This window comes from Erinaceus europaeus, chromosome 10 (genome assembly GCF_950295315.1).
Source record: "Erinaceus europaeus chromosome 10, mEriEur2.1, whole genome shotgun sequence".
Classification (NCBI taxonomy): domain Eukaryota; kingdom Metazoa; phylum Chordata; class Mammalia; order Eulipotyphla; family Erinaceidae; genus Erinaceus; species Erinaceus europaeus.
Genome location: NC_080171.1, coordinates 78461810 through 78482827, shown reverse-complemented (window position 1 = coordinate 78482827; position 21018 = coordinate 78461810). Strand labels below are relative to the sequence as shown.

General features: G+C 44.9%; 1 protein-coding gene and 1 pseudogene across 1 annotated transcript in view; one reads left to right on the top strand and one right to left on the bottom strand.

The window, feature by feature from the left end:
* SSU72 (SSU72 homolog, RNA polymerase II CTD phosphatase) overlaps positions 1–21018 on the top strand; it is a 42922-nt gene that overhangs the window by 9312 nt on the left and 12592 nt on the right. Inside the window, exon 2 of the mRNA XM_007529485.3 lies at positions 13719–13862. Within this exon, the coding sequence (XP_007529547.1) occupies positions 13719–13862 (144 nt within the window). The remainder of the gene's footprint in view (positions 1–13718; positions 13863–21018) is intronic.
* On the bottom strand, positions 12883–12983 carry LOC132541059 (U6 spliceosomal RNA; annotated as a pseudogene).

The window sequence follows — 21018 nt, the reverse complement described above, 5'->3', positions numbered from 1 at the left end:
TCCTTCCTTCCTTCCTTCCTTCCTTCCTTCCTTCCTTCTTTCTTTTCTTTCTTTACCAGAGCACTGATCAGCTCTGGCTTATGGTGGTACGAGGATTGAACCTAGGACTTTGGAGATTCAGGCATGAGAGTCTTTTTTCTTTTTCTTTTTTCTTTTTATGGTGGTAATGGATTGAACCGGGGACTTTGGAGCCTCAGGCATGAGAGTCTCTTTGCATAACCATTATGCTGTCACCCCTGTTGAGATGTTCTCAGTGTACAAACTTTACTAGTGATGCACAACTTTTACTGGAATGTTAATGTTTCAGGCGAGTTGGTCTTCCCAGGTTTTTAGCTGTACCACAGTGAAGTCCTAGACACACATGGAAATGTGTTGATTCATGTTGTGAAACATAGTAAGATCATCACATAACTAGATTTTACCTGGAGTGCAGGTGGCATGATTGTAACTGCAGTGTTGGGTGCCCTTAGGAGGTTGTCAGTAGGTGTGGGGTTCAGTTTCATCTAAAATGTTTTAATTTCTTTTTAAATTTCATTTAGGGAGGCTTGGGGGGGTGGTGGCTGTGTGATACCATAGCATTTTTCCACCATTCATGGAGCTTCCCCTGGTGCCATGGTGTTCCCATGTGATGCTTGGGTGGGTTTGAACTCAGGATCTTGCCCGTGGTAAGTTGTGTGTTCTACCAGGTGAGCTCTCTCCCAACCTTGGTTATGATAGATTTTTGATACTTGTAAATGACTTTAATTACTAGAGAATTTAGAAGATTAGTTTGGCATCAAAATAGCCTTCTTGCAAGAAGCAACACTTCTGTCCATTTTACCACTATTCAACATTTTGTTGGGAAAACCAGGAGCCAGTGCCAACATTTGGGCTTCCATGGCTCTTGTACACTTTGGGTCACTGTTGGTCAACACTCCACAAAACAGGTGCCCAGACTGACTCCTCAGCACACTCATTTGCTTGGAGTTCAGGGGATCCTGGATGCCTGCAGGAGAGTTGCTTCCCTCAGCTGCTGGTGTGACCTTCATAGGCATGTTGGGACTATGACAAATTGTTCTCTCTCCCTCTGTCCTCTAATCTCTGGGGCTTGGTACCAGCACTGCAAGTCCACCACTTCTGGTGGCCCCCTTTTCATTCTGTAGGACAAAAACTGAGAGGGGGAGCAGGAGATAAAAGGAGAGAGAGGTCGGGGAGATGGCACAGTGGATAAAGCACTGGACTCTCAAGCGTGAGGTCTTTTTTTTTTTTTTAAGATTGATTGGCCGTGGACACTTGATTCTCCATTTTTCTTTTTCTTTTTTTTTTTTTTACCCCTCTTATCCTATGGTCTTGTCAGCATTTCCATTGATTCTCCATTTTTCTGTATAATTTTTATTTATTTATTTATTCCCTTCTGTTGCCCTTGTAATTATTGATGTCATCGTTGTTGGATAGGACAGAGAGAAATGGAGAGAGAAAAGGAAGACAGAGAGGGGGAGAGAAAGACAGACACCTGTAGACCTGCTTCACCACCTGTGAAGCGACTCCCTTGCAGGTGGGGAGCCGGGGGCTTGAACTGGCATCCTTATGCCGGTCCTTGCGCTTGCGTGAGGTCTTGAGTTCAATCCCCCTGCAGCACATGTACCAGAGTGATGTATGGTTCTGTCTCTCTGTCTCTCTCTCATTAATAACTATATAAAATTGTAAAAGAGAAAGATATGGGGGTTGGGCGGTAGCATAGCGGGTTAAGCGCATGTGGCGCAAAGCACAAGGACCAGCATAAGGATCCCAGTTTGAGCCCCCAGCTCCCCACCTGCAGGGGAGTCGCTTCACAGGAGGTGAAACAGGTCTGTCTTCCCCTCCCCTCTCCATTTCTCTCTGTCCTATCCAACAACGAATGACATCAACAACAACAATAATGACCACAACAAGTTTACAACAACAAGGGCAACAAAAAGGGGAAAAATGGCCTCCAAGAGCAGTGGATTCATGGTGCAGGCACTGAGCCCCAGCAATAACCCTGGAGGCAAAAAAAAAAAAGAGAGAGAGAGAGAGAGAAAGATACACACCTGCAAACTTGCTTCACTGCTTGTGAAGCCTTGCTGCTGCAGGTGGGGAGCAGGGGCTTGAACCTGTATCCTTGCACTTAGTACTGCACTTAGTACCATATGTGCTTAACCTGATGTGCCACTGCCCAGTCCCCTTTTTCTCCTCTCTTCCATTTTCCTCCCTCCCCCCCTTTTCTTCCTCTCCTCCTCCTCTTCCTCCTCCTCCTTCTCCTCCTTCTTCTTCTTCGTCTCCAGGGTTATTGCTGGGCTTCGGTGCCTCCATTACAAATCCACTGCCCCTGGATGCCATTTTCCCCATTTTGTTGCCCTCGTCTTTTTTTTTTTTTTTGTCATTGCTGTTGTTGTTGGATAGAACAGAGAGAAATCGAGAGAGGAGGGGAAGACAGAGAAGAGGAGAGAAAGATAGACACCTGCAGGCCTGCTTTACTGTTTGCAAAGTGACCCCCTGCAGGTGAGAAGCCGGGGGGCTCTAACTGGGAACCTTACTCTGGCCCTTTCACTTTGTACCATGTACACTTAACCCACTGCACTACTGCCCAGCACCCTCCCTTCTTTCTTCTAACTTGCTTCTTTCATTGTACATTGATCAGATAAGTAGATATATTCAACTTGGTGTTTCAATGGTCAGCACCTTCTTGGGAGGCTGGCACAGTGAGCCATAGCCTGGCTGCCCTATCCCATTGCATAGTGGGTGAAGGGCCCTAGGCTTATCCAATTGAGATCTATGGGTGTGATTACCTTGGGGATTTTGGGTTTCGAATTTTCAGATTCACATGTGGCATTCTTGGGGCCTGTTTGAGACTTCTAAAGATCAATGGCCATGACTTTTCCCCTTCAGAGGATGCAGGTGAGGTGTTGAACTGCTTTCTAAGTGTTCCTTCATATTTTTTTTTTTCTTAAATATGTATTTATTTATTCCCTTTTGTTTCTCCTTGTTTTATTGTTATAGTTATTGTTGTTGTTGTTACTGATAGAGAAGGAGAGAGACAGAGACACCTGCAGCTCTGCTTCACTACTCATGTAGCTTTCCCCCTGCAGGTGGGGACCCGGGAAGTCGAACCTGGGTCCTTGTGTTACTGATATTGTCAGTTGTTAGATAGGACAGAGAGAAGTGGAGAGAGGAGGGGAAGACAGAGGGGGAGAGAAAGATAGACACCTGCAGACCTGCTTCACTGCCTGTGAAGCGACTCCCCTGCAGGTGGGGAGCTGGAGGCTCAAACCAGGATCCTTACGCTGGTCCTTGCACTTTGTGCCATGTGCGCTTGCTTAACCTGCTGTGCTACTGCCTGACTCCCAGTTTTCCTTCATTCTGTGACCCATGGTGCCCTGTCAGACGCACTGCACCATGGAGACGCATTCCTGCCTCACCTGCCTGCAGCTCGGCCACTTCCCTCTGCTTTTTCCTGAGCAAACCCTAGGAGTCCTCTGTGCATTGCACCCTCCTTTCACATTTTCAGCATCATGCTGTTTGCATGGACATACAAGCCATTTCTTGTTCTCTGTGGGGCCAAGCTTTCAGTGGGGATTGCAGTGAATGTTCTCTGCTTACACGTGGGTTCTTATCGAAGGCACTATTGGGTGTGAGGGTGGTGGTAGGCTTTTCTCCTGCTGTCAGGACATGTTCCTTCAGAGACTCCACTGCCATTATTCAGGAAGACCTGTGGGAGGGTCTGCTCAGTTCAGTGGGTACTTACCACAATCTCACTGTCACAGCAACAGGTTCAGGGCCTGCAGCATGGTTGCACAGGGGCCCTTATGCTGCCAGGCATTGCTCTGTTAGGGAGGGAGCAGGGAAGCAACTTTTCCCCTTCCAGCAGATGGTGAGCTGGAGCCCTTTTGTTCCTGTGATTTCTCTTTCTTTACTACTCCTGGGCGTTTCATTGTCTTATGTCCCAAGTTTCTTCAGCGTTATTGATGTTTTGTGTGTTGACTTTGTATGAGGGCTGCAGGGGTTTCAGCACCCTCCCTGGTCTGGAGATGCCAGGTTGACAGACAATCAAAATATCCAGGGCCTGGAAGGTTGTGCATGGGTAGAGAACTGAACTTAGATACATGGGGCCCTGAGTTTTGTCCTAGCACTACATATACCAGAGCAATGCTCTCTCTGTTTTGTTAATAAATACTAAGTATTTTTTAAAAAATGTAATCTAATAACAACAACAATAAGAACTACAACAGTAAAACAACAAGGACAACAAAAGTAAATGAATAAATAAATAAATATTTTAAAAATTGCCCAAAAAATGATCTGGGGGGTGCCTAGGCAGTGGTGTACCTAGTTGATCCTTTATGTTTAAGCCAGTGCTGCAGGTATTTTTTTTTTTTGCCTCCAGGCTTATTGCTGGGGTTTGGTACCTGCACTACGAATTCACTGCTCCTGGAGGCCATTTTTTCCATTTTGTTGCCCATGTTGTTATTGCTGCTGTTGTTGGATAAGACAGAGAAAAATTGAGAGAGGAGGGAAAGACGGGGAGAGAAAGACACCTACAACAGACCTGCTTCACCACTTGTGAATTGACCCCCCTGCAGGTGGGGAGCTGGGGGCTCAACTAGGATCCTTACACTTGTCCCTGCAGGTAGCACCATGTGTTTTTAACCCGAGGAGCTACTGCCTACCCCCCTGCAGGTGTCTTTCTGTCTCTATCTTCCTTTCCTTTCCTTCTCAGTTTCTCTCTGTTCTATCAAATAATAAAAATATTAAAATTATTTTATTATCTTTATTTATTTATTGGATAGAGACAGCCAGAAATCAAGAGGGAATAGGGTGTTAGGGAGAGAGACAGAGAGACACCTGTAACACTGCTTTACCGCTTGCAAAGCTTTCCCCCAGCAGATGGGGACCAGGAGCTTGAACCTGCTCCTCATGCATTGCAACGTATGCTCAACCAGGTGTGCCACCACCCAGCCCAAGAAATAAAAATATAGTAAAATGTAGGGCCAAGTGGTGATGCACCAGGTTGAGCGCACATGTTAAAACAATGTGCAAGGACCCAGGTTCAAGCCCCCGGTCCCCATCTGCAGAAGGAACGCTTTGAGAGTGGTGAAACAGTGTTGTAGGTCTTTCTCTGTCCTCCCTTTTTTCTTTTAATTCTTTTAAATCATCTTTATTTATTGGATAGAGACAGAAATCAAGAAGGAAGGGGAGAAAGACACTTGCAGCCCTGCTTCACCACTCATGGAGCTTTCCCTGTGCATTTGGGTACCAGAGGATTGAACCTGGGTACTTGAGCATTGTAACGTGTGCACTCTACCAGGTCAGCACTACCCAACCACCTCTCTATCACTCCTTTTCCCTCAATTTCTGGTTATCTTTACCCAATAAATAAAGATAGTGAAAAGAAAAAAAAATTAAATGTGTTTTAACAGGAGGTGGCATATTGGATAAATCATAGGACCTGAAAGCACGAGGTCCTGAGTTTGATACCTGGTACTGCGTATATCAGTTGTGCTCCAGTTACTTTTAAAAAAATATTATTGTGGTCCGGGAGGTGGCGCAGTGGATAGGGCTTTGGATTCTCAAGCATGAGGTCCCCAGTTCAGTTCCCGGCATCACATGTACCTGAGTGATGTCTGGTTCTTTCTCTCTCTCCTATCATTCCTCATGAATAAATCAATAAAATATTAAAAATATATATATTATTATACATTTTATTTTCCCTTTTGTTGCCCTTTTTTTTTTATTGTTGTTGTAGTTATTGTTGTTGTTACTGATGTCGTTGTTAGATAGGACAGAGAGAAATGGAGAGAGGAGGGGAAGACAGGAAGAAGGAAAGATAGACACCTGCAGACCTGCTTCACCACTTGTGAAGCGACTCCGCTCAGCAGGTGAGGAGCCGTGGTCGCGAACTGGGATCCTTACGCCGGTCCTTGCTCTTTGTGCCTCGTGCACAAAACCCACTGTGCTACCACCTAACTCCCTCCAGTTACTTTTAATGAGAGATAGAGAAAGATACACACACACACACACACACACACACACACACACACACACACACACACAGAGAAATATGCATACATACCAGAACACTGCTGTACTCTGGCTTTTGGTGGTGCTTGGAATTCAACCTGGGACCCTTGATCCTCAGGACATCACGGCATGAAAGTCATTTTGCAAAACCACTGTGCTCTCTCCCCAGCCCACTGCTCTGATCCTTGTTCTTATAAATAAATAAATCTTTTTTTAAAATCTGTCCAGATGGTGGTCCACGAGGTGGCACAGTGGATAAAGCGTTGGACTGTTCAGTATGAGGTCCTGAGTTCAATCCCTGGCAGCACATATACTAGAATGATGTCTGGTTCTCTCTCTCTCCTTCTCTCTCCCCCCCCCCATCTCTCTCACAAATAAATAAAGAGAAATATATTTTAAAAATTATTTCATTATCTTTATTTGTTGGATAGAAACAGCCACAAATTGAGAGAGAAGGAGTAGATAGACACCTGTAGCCCTGCTTTACCACTTGCAAAGCTTTCCTCCTGCAGGTGGGGGGTCAGGGGCTCGAACTGGAGTCCTTTTGCACTGTAACATGTCGCTCAACCAGTTGCGCCACCACCCGGCTCCAAGAGAAATATTTTTAAAAATTTGTCCAGATATTGCCAGATTTCCTCAAACATGTGAGAAAACAAATAAATAAATAAAGGCAGGGGAGATAACATAATGGTTATACAAAGATACAAAGAGATAGATGCTCATTCCTGAGGCTCCAGAATCCCAGGTTCAATGCCCCAGACCACTATAAGCCAGAGTTGAGCAGTGTTCTGGTAAAATAAAGTAAAAGCTTGATCTGGAAAAGTAGAGCATGGTGGTCTAGGAGGTGGCGCAGTGGATAAAGTGTTGAACTCAAGCATGAGGTCCTGAGTTAAATTCCTGGCAGCACATGTACCAGAGTGATGTCTGCTTCTTTCTCTCTCCTATCCTCATTAATAAGTATATAAGGGGTTGGCATTAATACAACAACAATGAAAAACAACAAGGGCAACAAAAGGGAAAATAAATATAAAAAATTAAAAATAAATAAAATATTTTAAAGAAATAAAGTAGAGCATGTAACTTGTATTCTCCAGATTACATTTGGATCCCCAGTGATAAGTGTACCAGAGTAGTGCTATGGTTCCTCTTTTTCTGTCAAGTGAAATTATCTCATGAAATATATCTACATGTGTCAGAGAGAAAGAGACCACAGAACTAAAGCTTCCTTCAGTGCAGGAGCTCTGGTCTCAAACCTGGGTTGAGCATATAGAGCAGCACACTATCTGAGTGAGTTATTTAGCCAACTCAAAGAGAACTAATGTTAATAGGTTAAGACAACTTGAGTCATTTGTCCTCCAGCCACTACAGAACCAGTTGCCTGGGAGCTTACTGTGCTTTCTTGATGACTACCAGCAGGTGCTTCCAGACTGACAAATACAGATAATTTAAAAAGCTCTTTTTTACGTTTTTATTTTATTTTTGAGAGAAATGCAGAGAGACACACAGAGAGAGAGAGAAACCAAAGTACTGCTCAGCTTTGGCTTATGGTGGTGCAGGGGATTAAAACTGGGACTTTGGAGCCTCAGGCACGTGAGTCTCTGCATAACCATTATGCTATCTACCCTCTGCCCTAAAAACTTGTACTTTTGTACTAGACTTCTTTGCAAAGCCTTGTGGTTCTCAGCACAGGGTTTGGGATAGCACACCTTCACTCCCATGAAGCTTCTTTTGAGTGTGTTGTTTGTGGACAAGTCTGTGTCTGCCCAGCTGTCAGAGGTGTTCTCCATTAATATCCTCAATCTCAGGATACATGGACTGTTTCATGTAACTTTAGGTTACTTTGGAGCAACCACAGGGTTGTTGCTATAGGCCTTGAGCCTTCTCAGCCTACATGATGGCACAGGAGGCTCCGAGGCCTTCTGTGACTCCTGGATGGTCAGTTCTGGTTTCTTGACCATCCTGGTCATGGGATCTGGGATGCCTGGTCATGGGATCTGGGATGCCTGACTGGACAGACTTATTTTCTGAAGAGGTGATCACTTTTTTTTTTTTTTGAAAGATTTAATTGATGTTTTAAAGATTTTATTTATGAGAAAGATAGGAGAGAAAGAACAGACATAACTCTGGCACATGTGCTGCCAGGGATCAAACTCAAGACCTCATGCTTGGAGAGTCTAAAGCTTTACCACTGTGCCACCTCCCAGACCACAAAAGATTTTATCTATTTATTAATGAGAAAGATAGGAGAAAGAGAAAGAGCCAGACAGGGGCCAAATGGTGGCGCACCTGGTTGAGTGCATGTTGTAGTGCACAAGGACCCAGGTTTGAGCCCCTGGTCCCCATCTGCAGGAGGGAAAGCTTTGCGAGTGGTAAAGCAGGGCTGCAGGTGTCTTCCTGTCTCTCTCCCACTTCCCTCTCAATTTCTGGCTGTCTCTATCCAGTTGAGAGAGAGAGAGAGTTAGAGAGAGAACACCAGACATCACCCTGGTACATGTGCTGCCAGGGGTTGAATGTAGGACCTCAAGCTAGAGAATCTAACGCTTCATCCACTGCGCCACCTTCCGGACCACTAGGTGTTCCTTAGGAGCCAGATGATAACTATTCTGTGAGCTGAATTCTGAACAAAGTCTGTGTATGACATTGATCAGAGTATAAGATGTTGTAAATGAAACATCTTCCATTCCATCTGTTAACCAGTCCTTTGGTGTTTGAAGTTCTAAAGAAATAGCTTGGGAGCTGGGCAGTGGTGCAGCAGGTTTGGCACACGTGGTGCGAAGCACAAGCACCGGCGTAGTGACCTGGTTCGAGCCCCCAGCTCCCCACCTGCAGGGGGGTAGTAGCTTCACAAGCAGTGAAGCAGGCCTGCAGGTGTCTAACTTTCTCTCCCTTTCTCTGTCTTCCCCTCCTCTCTCAATTTCTCTCTGTCCTATCCAACAACAAGGACGACAAAAGGGGGAAAGAAATAAATAACATTAAAAAAAAAAATAGCTCCAGGCCTGGGCGATGGCTGAATGAGTTGAACTGTCAGGCATGAGGTTGAGATTAATCTCAAGTATTACAAGTGCCAGAGTGATATTTTTCTCTCTCTCATAGATAAGCCAGTAAATTATTAATTTAAAAGAAGATAGCTTGGGCGGAGGGTAGATAGCATAATGGTTATGCAAACAGACTCTCATGCCTGAGGCCCCAAAGTTCCAGGTTCAATCCCCCGTTACCACCATAAGCCAGAGCTGACCAGTGCTCTGGTGTAAAAAAAAAAAAAAAAAGATAGCTTACCTGCTAAGTTATATATCTTACTATGCTCAAAATTATGGGTTTGACCACACAGGCACTGTAGAGCTTCATGGATGGTATAGCAGAGCTGTGGTGTTTCCTCTTTTCTTTCTGAAGTAGAAGAAAGAAAATTGGCCCATGAGAGGCCATGGTTAGTGGTATTAAAGACAAACTTGGGGGGCCAGGCGGTAGGTAGCACAGTGAGTTAAGTGCTCATGGTGTAAAGCACAAGGACCAGTATAAGCATCCCAGTTCGAGCCTGCAGCTCCCCAGCTGCAGGGGTGTTGCTTCACAAATGGTGAAGCAGGTCTGCAGGTGTCTCTCTCTCCCCTCTCTGTCTTCCCCACCTCGCTCCATTTCTCTCTGTCCTATCCAACAACAACGATAATAACAATGATAAACAAGAGTAACGAAAGGGAAAAATGGCCTCTGGGAGCAGTGGATTCGTAGTGCAGGCACCAAGCCCCAGCAATGACCCTGGAGTAAAAAAAAAAAAAAAGACACGAGACCCAGGAACTACATTAACAGGTATAAACAGCTGCAAACAGACTCATGCCTTGAGCTCCAGAGTCCCAGGTTCAATCCCCCACACCACCATAAGCCAGAGCTGAGCAGTGCTCTGGTTAAAAAATGTTTCTTTGGTTTTGCCTGAGCCTTGAACATGTGTGATTTCATTGCTGTACAATGAATTTTTCAAAAGGAGTGTGTGTGTAGGGGGAGACCCCATAGCACTAGAGCTTCCCCCCTCCCCCAAGAACTATTTCTTATATATGCTGGACTTTGAACCCAGGCAGAGTGCATACAAGGCAAGTGCCTTACCAAGGCATCTGACTCTCCAACCTTGTCTTCTGTTTTATTGAATTTTGCTTTTGTGGCACATTCTGCAGAATTTGATTTTTTTTTTCCAGAACACTGCTCAGCTTTGACTTATGGGGGTTCTGGGGATTGAACCAGGTAACTCTCAGGTGGGAAAGTGTATTGTGTAAACCAGTGTGCCATCTACCCAGCTTTTTTTCTAACTATTTTTTTAAAATTTATTAAAGAGAGACCAAAAATTGAGAGGGACAAGGGAAACGTCTACAGCACTGCTTCACCATTAGTTGGGGTTCGGGTTTGAACTCAGGTCCTTGTACTTGGTGACATGTATGCCCTCCCAAGTGTGCCACCACCCAGTCCTACACCCAACTCTTGAATGTTTATTGTGGCCTGGGTGGTGGCACAGTAGATAAGGCATTGGACTCTAAAGTTTAAGGTCCTGGATTCAGTTCCTGGCATTGCATGTGCCAGTGATGATCTGATTTTCACTCTTGTCCTCTCATATAGAAATGAATCTCTTAAGTAAAAAAAAAAAAGTGAAAGTAGTGAACCCCCAGAGTATCACTGGAATATGTGGGAATTAAACTTAGGACTTTTTTTTTTTTAATAGGCCAGAGAGAAATTGAGAGGGGACTAGGGAAAGATAGACACCAGCAGACCTGCTTCACCGCTTGTGAAGCGACCCCCTTGCAGATAGGAAGTTGGGGGCTTGAACCAGGATCCTTGTGTGAGTCCTTGCAACTTTGTACCATGTGTGCTTATCCCAGTGTGCCACTGTCCACCCCCACTTAAAGTCTTTATCTGTGGTGCCACCTCTTAGGCCTTAAAACATTTTATTTCTAAGGTGCTGGGTGATGGTGCAGCTGGTTAAGCGCACATGGTGCAAAGCGCAAGGACCGTGTAAGGATCCCGGTTCAAGCCCCTGGCTTCCCACCTGCAAGGGGCTCACTTCGCAGGCGGTAAAGCCAGGTATCTGTCTGCTTCTTCTTCTTCTTCTTTTTTCTTAAATATTTATTTATTCCCTTTTGTTGCTCTTGTTGTTTTATTGTTGTAATTATTGTTGTCATTGTTGGATAGGACAGAGAGAAATGAAGAGAGGAGGGGGGGGATAGAGGGGGCAAGAAAGACACCTGCAGACCTGCTTCACCGCTTATGAAGCCACTCTCCTGCAGGTGGGGAGCCAGGGCTCGACCGGGATCCTTAAATTGGTCCCTGCGCTTTGTGCCACTTGCACTTAACCCGCTGTGCTACAGCCCGCCAGGTGTCTTTCTCTCTCCCTCTCTGTCTTCCCCTCCTCTCTCAATTTCTCTCTGTCCTGTCCAACAACAGTAATACTGACAATAACAATAATAATAACAGCAGCAACGATGGGCAACAAAAAGGAAAAAATAACCTCCATGATCAGTGGGTTCTCCGTGCAGGCACCGAGCCCCAGTGATAGATAACTCTGGAAGCAAATAAAAAAATATATATATATTTTTTCCCCCTTTTTGTTGCCCTTGTTGCGGTTATTGCTGTTGTTGATGTCGTTTGTTGTTGGATAGGACAGAGAAAAACTGAGAGAGGGGGGGAAGACAGAGAGGGGGAGAGGAAGATAGACACCTGCAGACCTGTTTCACCGCCTGTGAAGTGACTCCCCTGCAGGTGGGGAGCCATGGGCTCGAACCAGGATTCTTACACCAGACCTTGCGCTTTGTGCCACGTGCACATAACCCGCAGCGCTACCTCCCTGCCCTCCCCTTTAAAAATTTTTACAAATATTTTATTTCCTTTTGTTGCCTTTGTTGTTTTTTTTATTGTAGTTGTTATTGATGTCGTCATTGTTGTATATACCCAGTCGAACTCGAACTCTGGGGAAATCTAACATCTTCGACAGAGTGTACAGCTTTGGGAGGGACGCATATGGAGCAGTGAGGTTGGAAGGGGACACCCGCCTAGCCAGCCAGATCAGCCGAATCAACCCTGGTGGTCAGTGGGGTGACATGTCACAGAGAGATTGCCCTCACATCCAAAACATTTTATTTCTTAATATTTTATTTATTTATTTTGGATAATTCGGGGGTGATAGGGAGATACCTGCAGCATTTTTTCACCACTTGTGAAGCTTCCTGCTGGCAGACAGGGATTGGGGGCTTGATCCTGGGTCCTTGTGCATTTTATTTTTTGCCTCCAGGGTTATTGCTGGGGCTTTGGTGCCTGCACTAAAAATCCACTGTTCCTAGAGGCCATTTTTCCCATTTTGTTGCCCTTGTTGTTATTGTTAATGTTATTGTTGCCATAGCTGTTGCTGTTGCCATAGTTGTTGTTAGGACAGAGAGAAATCAAGAGAGATGGGGAAGACAGACACTTGCAGACTTGCTTCACCGCCTGTGAAGCAATCCCCCTTTAGATGGAGAGCCAGGGCTCGAACCAGGATCCTCATGCCAGTCTTTGCACTTTGAGCTAAGTGTGCTTAACGTGTATGTTTTAATATTTATTTATTCCCTTGTTTTATTGTTGTAGTTATTGATGTCATTATTGGATAGGACAGAGAGAAAGGGAGAGAGGAGGGGAAGACGGGGGTGGGGGGAAGAGAAAGAGAGACACCTGCAGACCTGCTTCACCGCCTGTGAAGTGACTCTCCTGCAGGTGGGGAGCAGGGGCTCTAACCGGGATCCTTATATCACGCCATGTGCTCTTAACCTACTGTGCTATCACCTGACTCCCTAATGTGTGTGTTCTATCAGATATGCCAGTACTCAGTCCAGCCCCCCCCCCATGGAACACTATTTTTCCCTCTTTAATATGGAATGCTTCCTGAATTTGCGTATCATCCTTGTGCAGGAGCCATGCTAATCTCTGTATTCCAATTTTAGTATATGTGTTGCCGAAATGAGCATTGAATATTTTCTTAATAGAATTTTTTAATATTTATTTATTCCCTTTTGTTGTTTTATTGTTGCAATTTTAATGTAAAACTTTTTTAAAAATTTTATTTATTTATTCCCTTTTGTTGCCCTTGTTGTTTTATTGTTGTAGTTGTTATTGTTGTCATTGTTGGGTAGGACAGAGAGAAATGGAGAGGGGAGGGGGAAGATAGAGAGAGGGAGAGAAAGATAGACACCTGCAGACCTGCTTCACCGCTTGTGAAGCTACCCCCCTGCAGGTGGGGAGCCAGGCCTCAAACCAGGATCCTTATGTGGGTCCTTGTGCTTAGCGCCACGTGCGCTTAACCCGCTGCGCTACAGCCTGACTCCCAATGTAAAACTTTAAAAAAAATTTTTTGTCTTTATTTATTTATTGGATAGAGAGCATCAGAAATTGAAACGGTAGGGGAGATAGGGAGAGACAGACACCTGCAGCACTGCTTAGTCTAATATTAAACTAATATTGGTTACTTCTGGAGAAACTGGGAGGGTTTGATGTTTGGGGAAAAGTTTAACTTCAATTTCATTTTAAAAGTCTAAAACAAATATAGTAAAATATAAAGATATGATTAAACTGAGTTAGTGTCACAATAAAATGTTTTTTAAGATTAAGAATTTTAAAGTGTATCCTATTTCATAGCCCTATAGAAGAATTGTGTGTCTTGCTTGATCTTTCTGTGATTCTTTCTCTCCTTTTATGTTTTTCAGCAAACGAGGATTCAGCGTCCGGTCATTTGGAACAGGAACTCATGTGAAGCTTCCAGGGCCGGCGCCCGACAAGCCAAATGTTTATGATTTCAAAACCACCTATGATCAGATGTACAACGATCTCCTTAGGAAAGACAAAGAACTGTATCCCAATGGGTGACCCCCGGGCCCTTGTGTGGCTGTCTCTGGCAGGTGTGCTCTGACCTCCATGAGGGGCTTCTGGGAGAGGGGTGGGACATGGTTACCTTCATGGTACTGAGTCTCTGTGACAGTACATTGCCGTGGGAAAGGCAGTGTACTGTGACCCACAATGACCCATGTCCCTAGTACTCAGTTGGGCTGGAGGTAGTCAGCCATTCAGAGGGACCTGTAGAGTGTGCAGTCTTGGGCCAAGCCAGGGTAGAGATTCAGACAAATAATTGAGCAGAAGCTTAGATGAGGAAGGCAGAGAAAACAGAACTCCATCCCCTTTACATTGCAGTACTGCCCCTTCTCCAACACAGGTAGGTGAGGTTATGCACAAACCCCCTAGACTCCAGCTGCTTCACACACCTGACACATTTGCCAAGATCAGAGCACAAAGAGGAATGCAGGAAGCCTATAAGAACTGGAGAGAGCTTTGCTTCATTTCAGGAAGACACCAAATAGACTTTATCTGCTACTTAAGGCTCATGGGAAAGAAAAGGTATTTTGTAATTAGATTGTTAAGAATGTGACACCAAGTTGTCCAGTGTTTGAGACTCATACCCCTGGTTTGGCTGGGGTGCTTGATTCTCACCCCTATGCTGCTGTCAGAGTTCTGGGACTTCTTTTGTTATAATGAGTGATTTATAGGTCTCAGAATGGAGCCCAAACCCTTTGAATGGCAGGCTTGTAACCATCAAATGGAGAAATTCGTCTGCACTCAGAAATGTTAATAAACTACAAATGCTTCCAGTACATCTGTAGTAGATTGATTAGAAAGTTGGTTGCCACCACAAGGTCCATCATTCTAGCGAGACATCAACCTGGATCAAGGCAGGTCTGCATCTTCTGCTTACCCAGCTGTGATTAGGAGACATTGGACCAGAACTCTAGATCTTTGCTGTCTGTACTACAGCGGGGCACGTTCAGAGTGTCTGTGGGTAGTCATGAGTCTGGAATCAAGCCTGTAGGTGACAGACGCAAGAATTCCCAGGAGGTTGTACAGTGTGCATTCTGATGCTCGCACCTCATCCCTGGAGTCTGTATTGGGGAATCACTAAATATTTTCAGTGAGCAGTCAACTGCACAGTGGTCTGGCCTCTGCTCACACAGGAGCTCAGGCTCAGCCTAACCTCACATCTCCCCTCCCCCAACTCCTCTGTAGTGGACACATTATTAGCATGAAGTCAGTCTTATCTCTCCTCAGACTCTTGGAAGTCACACCCACATGTCCCAGCCCTTAAGGCAGGGTCAGTCCCTCTGCCCATTTCTGAAAAGGCTTTCCTTTTTTTTTTTTTTAATTAATTTTTTATTTATAAAAAGGAAACATTGATAAAACCATAGGATAAGAGGGGTACAACTTCACACAATTCCTACCACCAGAACTCTATCCCATCCCCTACCCTGATAGCTTTCCTATTCTTTAACCCTCTGGGAGTATGGACCCAAGGTCATTGTGGGATGCAGAAGGTTGAAGGTCTGGCTTTTGTAATTGCTTCCCTGCTGAACATGGGCGTTGACAGGTCGATCCATACTCCCAGCCTGTCTCTCTCTTTCCCTAGTGGGGCAGGGCTCTGGGGAAGCAGAGCTCCAGGACACATTGATGGGGTTGTCTGTCCAGGGAAGTCTGGTCAGCATCATGCTAGCATCTGGAACCTGGTGGTTGACAAGAGAGTTAACATACAAAGCCAAACAAATTGTTGACCAATCATGGACCCAAAGGGCTGGAATAGTGCAGATGAAGAGTTGGGAGGTCCTCTATTTTGTAGATAGCTAGAGGCATATTTTAAATTCCAAAGGGCTTGTGGCTACACTAGGTTTTTTTTTTTCTCCCTTTTTCTTTTTGCCCCTGAGCCTGAAACCTAATATATCAGTGGATCCAAGTTATTGTTTTGGGAGATGATGTCATGGCTGGAAAAAGGACCAGAAAGCTGGATCAGGGAAGCGGGTAGCTCCCTAATATGGGAAAGGGGTTTAAATATTGTTGACTGTAAACCCCATCGATTTGATGTGATCTGGGGCCCGTAATTAGCTTAGGAGCCTGTGTGACCTCTGCATCCCTCTAGATCTGAGCTCACATTCTGTGGTCATGAGTAGGAACATTCCATGTTGCCCCAATATCAACCCATCTTCCTCAGGTGTAGCATAGAGTATGTTGTCCATCCTCCCTTCGGAGGATAGAACATTCTCTACCATTGTTGATCCAAGTTGAGGCCTCTGAAAAGCCTTTCAAGGCCTTGGAGGTAATGTAAACTGCACATCCTTCCCATGAACCTCATTTTGGTGCAGATTGCTGTCCTTTCCTTTGAAAAACTGTGGTCTTAGATCCAGGTGTTGTTTCATAATACAAACGTCATGTGAGGTTGTATATGTTGCCAAGATTCCATCTATTTTTGAAGATTATTCTTCATTCTTTATTCCACCAGACTACTGCTAGCTCTGGCTTAGGGTAGTGCTAGGAATTGAATTTGGGGACTTTTTTTTTTTGTTGTTATTGGATAGACACAGAAATTGAGACAGGGGGAGATAGAGAGGAAGAGAGACAGACACCTTCTTCACCACCTGTGAAGCGACTCCCCTGCAGGTGGGGAGCCAGGGGCTTGAACTGGGATCCTAACCGGTCCTTGCACTTTGTGCCACTTGTACTTAACCTGCTGCGCTACCGCCCGACTCCCAGCATGAAAATCTCTTTGCATAACCATTATACTACCTCCTCAGATCTTCATTTTAAAAAATAAAGTATTATGAGAGGGCAAGAGAGAATCAGAACATCACTCTGGCACATGTTATGCTGGGGATTGAACTTTTAACTTCATGCTTAAAAGCCCAAGGCTGTATCCACTGGCCCACTTCTTTTTTTTCCCCAACCAGGATTATAGCTGGGGTTTGGCATACCACCACTTACAGGTGGCTTCCCCCCAACCCCCACTCTCAATGCAGAGAGAAATGGAGGGAGAGAAACTTCGAGACACCTACAACTCTGCTTCATTACTCATGAAGCTTCCCCCTGCAGGTGAGGATTCTGCATTGGGTCCTCTTACATGGTACTGCGTGCACCACTGCCCAGCCCCACATTTTTTTTTTCTAATTCTTGAGACATAACTGTTATAAATTAATCTCTTTGCCATTATTTCATAGTTGATTTCTTCATTTCTTATAATGGACAATACTCAGATCACTGCCTATTTATTTTTAGTGTGGAGCTAGAGACTTGCGTACATATGCATGACTTCACTGCTCCTGAGCCAACTTTTTCCTTCAGGCAGAGGGAGACAATCGAGTACTGGAGCTTCTCCATTATACTACTTCTCTATGGTGACAGGGCACACATTCATGGCAAATCAAGCAGTTTACGTAATGAGCTGTTTTCCTCCAGTACTCATTTAAAAAGACCAACCCCCCAAAAAAAAAATAAATAAAAATAAAAAGACCAAACCCTATGTACTGGAGCAGGGTGGGTATGATTGGAAAGTAAAAGAAACCACAGAAAGTTTTCTCCAGTGTCATTGGGGCTGGGCTCAAACCTGCAGTATGCACAGGGCAAAGCATACAATCTATAAATGATCTGGTTTACCAGTGGTCAAAATGGTCATTGTTTTTAAGTAGATTTTTTTTTGCATAGAGACAGAAATCGAGAAGGATTCCAGCCCCCGGCTCCCCACCTGCAGGGGAGTCGCTGCACAGGCGGTGAAGCAGGTCTGCAGGTGTCTGTCTTTCTCTCCCCCTCTCTGGCTTCCCCTCCTCTCGCCATTTCTCTCTGTTTTATCAAACAACAACAACAACATCAGTTACAACAACAATAAAAAACAACAAGGGCAACTAAAGGGAAAATAAATAATTCCATGAGGTAGTATTTATTTAAAACAGTGTTTCTGGATTGTAAACAATCCCAAGGAAATCCTAATCTAATTATTCTTAAAATTAAGCTCTTGAGCTTTGGAAAGTACTTATGTTTGAATTATAAATTACGCAGCTGACAAAAATATCTCATTTGAATAGTGTGCTATTTATGTGAAACCCAGGTTCAAACTTGGCCTCCATTTCAGTGAAAGAAAGCTTTGGTGCTGTGGTGTGTTGTGTCTCTCTCTCTCTCTCTCTCTTTTCTTTCTTTCTTTTTTTTTTTTGCCATCAAGGTGATCACTGGGGCTTGTTGCACGCACTACAATCCACCACTCTGAGTGGCCATATTTTCCTCCGCCACCCTCTTTTTTTATTAACTAGGATAGAGAGAAATTGAGATGTGAGGGAGGGAGGAAGATAGAAATCTACAAACCCACTGCAGGTGGGGAGCAGGAGTTTGAGCCTGGGTTTCCGCATATGTGCGCTTACCTGGGTGCGCCACCACCCGGCCTCCTCCTTTTCTTTTTTTTAAAAAAGTGGTGGTCCGGGAGGTGGCGCAGTGGATAAAGCATTGGATTCTCAAGCATGAGGTCCTGAGTCCAGTCCCTGCCAGCACATGTACCAGTTTTTGGTTCTCGTCCCCCCTCTCTTCCTCTCCCCCCTTCTATTTTCCTCATTAATCTTTTTTATAAGTTTTTTAAAAGAATTTATTTATGAAAAAGGAGAGAAAGAACCAGCCATCACTCTGGTATATGTGCTGTCAGGGATCAAACTCGGGACCTCATGCTTGAGAGTCTAGTGCCTTAGCCACTGCACCACCTCCCGGACCACTATAAGTTTATTTATTTATTTTTATTTGATAGAGATAATCAGACGTCAAGAGGGAAGGGCTTGCATAAAGAGGGAGAGAGAGAGAGAGATACCTGCAGCCCTGCTTCACCATTTGCAAAGCTTTCCCCCTGCAGGTGGGGACCGGGGGCTTGAACCCAGACCCTTGTGCACTGTGATGGCTGCACTCAACCAGGTGCACCACCACCCAGCCTTAATTAATAAAATCTTAAAAAAAAAAAAAAAAAAAAAGACCCTGGCAATGAGAAAGGAAAGAGAGAGGAAGAAAGAGGAAATAAAATATTTTTTTTAGAGTGGTAAAACGTATATTTTTCTGTGTGAAAGGACCTGTATTTGACCCCCCACTCTCCATATGGGAGCACTTGAAAAGTGGAAGCTTCCTGTGAGTATTATCTTTCCTCTATTCCTTCTCTTCCTGGAAAAAAAAGAGTCCATAAGTGAGGTATAATCATGCAGGCACAAAGCCTTTACAGAAGGGGCTGGGTGGTGGTACTTCTGGTTGACCACACGTTCCAGTGTGCAAGACCCGGGTTTAAGGTCCCCAGTCTCCACCTGTAGGGGGAAAGCTTTGTGAGTGGTGAAGCAGGGCTACAGGTGTCTCTGTCTCTCTCTCCCCGTTACCCCCTTCCCTCTCAATTTCTGACTGTCTCTAGCCAATAAGTAAAGATAATAAAAAGCCTCTATAGAACCCCTGCAACAGAAAAACAGTAAATTATGGTCATAAGGCATTTTAGAGGGCAGGGAAGGTAGTTGAGTCACAGAGGACAGAACTTAGATGAGTTTGCAGGTCTGATCCCTGGCACAGCAAATGCCAGAGCTGAGTGATGGTCTGGTCTCTAGCATACAAATAAAAATCAATACAGGGCAGGGGTAGATAACATAATGGTTATGCAAAGAGACTCTCATGCCTGAGGCTCCAGAAGTCCCAGGTTCAGTCCCCCATCCCACCATAAACTAGAGCTGAGCAGTGCTCTGGTAGGATAAATAAATAAATAAATAAATACATTGATACTTTATTTTGTTCCACCATTTAGCTTCACTGCTCCAGAATGACTTTCATTCAGAGAGGCACTGTAGTTAAATTAAAGCTTCTTTAAGTGTGGTGGTAGTCCTCATGTGGTTTGAAGTGGTGACTCACCCATGTTGTTATGCACAGGGACTTGGGTTCAAACCTAAGGTTCTCACCTGTCGGGTGGGAGGGAGAGCTTTGAGAGCAGTGGAACAGTGCTATGGGTGTTCCCCTCCCCCCCCCCCCCCCCGCACACTCCCCCCCCCCACCAAAAAAGAAGGGGTAGTGGTTCACCACCAGAAATGGTGGAGCCATGCAGGCCCTAAGCCCTAATGATAATCCTGTTGAAAAGGAAGAGTAGAGTGGTAAAGTTGTGTTTGTGCTAGGTCCAAACCCCACTCATAAAAGCATAAAAGGAAAGGTCAGAATGTTGTATTACAGATACATTTGCTGGGCCAATGAAGCATTCATTTGGGGAGATGCCCACTGTGCCATAAGCATGAACCAGGTTTGAGTGCTGGCCCACATGGCACTGGGGGAAGCTTTGGTATTGTGGTCTCTTTCCATCCCTCTGTCTCTGTGTCTGACAAAGTCGGCCTGGAGTGATGAAGCACTAGCTGACAAAATTGAAAAAAGAGAAGAGATACTTGTCAGCTCACCTCATCTGATCTGATGTCACAAGGTGAGCATGGTAATTGTGACGTCCTCTCTGAGTCCTCTTTTTTTTTTTTTTTTTTTTTACTGTATTAGAGACAGCCCGAAATCAAGAGGGAAGGGGGTTGATAGGAAAAAAGACACCTGCAACACTGCTTTCCTCCTGCAGGTGAGACTGGGGGCTTGAAAACCCATGTCTTTGCTCATTATAACATGTGCACTCAACTAGGTGTGCCACCAGGCCGGTAGGTCCTCTCTGCTCTCTTCTGACAGCTGATCTGTCGCCACCCATGGGACATGGTCCTAGCCTGCAACAGAATTTGACTCCAGGGGGTGTTGATGGCGGGGGTCCTCTTTTTTTTTATTTTTTATTTTTATTGCCACCCAGGGTTATCGCTGGGGCTTGGTGCTGGTATGCATCCATGGCTCCTGTGGCCATATTTCCCTTTTCCATTTTATTTGACAGGACATAGAAATTAAGAGGGTAGGGGGCATAGAGTGGGAGAGGGAGAAAGATAGACACCTGCAAACATGCTTCACTTGTGAAGTATTGCAGGGCCCTCTCCCTAAAAACAAGACTGGTGGGGCCATGTCAGCTCTACCCATGCCTTTTTGGGCTGCTGGTGAAACTTATAGGGGCTTCCCAGTTCTCACTTGTGCTACCTCTGTGCAAGAACTACTTTGATGACCAAGAAGAATCTCCTCTTTAATAAAAGGAAGTTGAAGCTGAAGTATGGAGAGGGAGTCCCAGGTTGGATTTCCCCA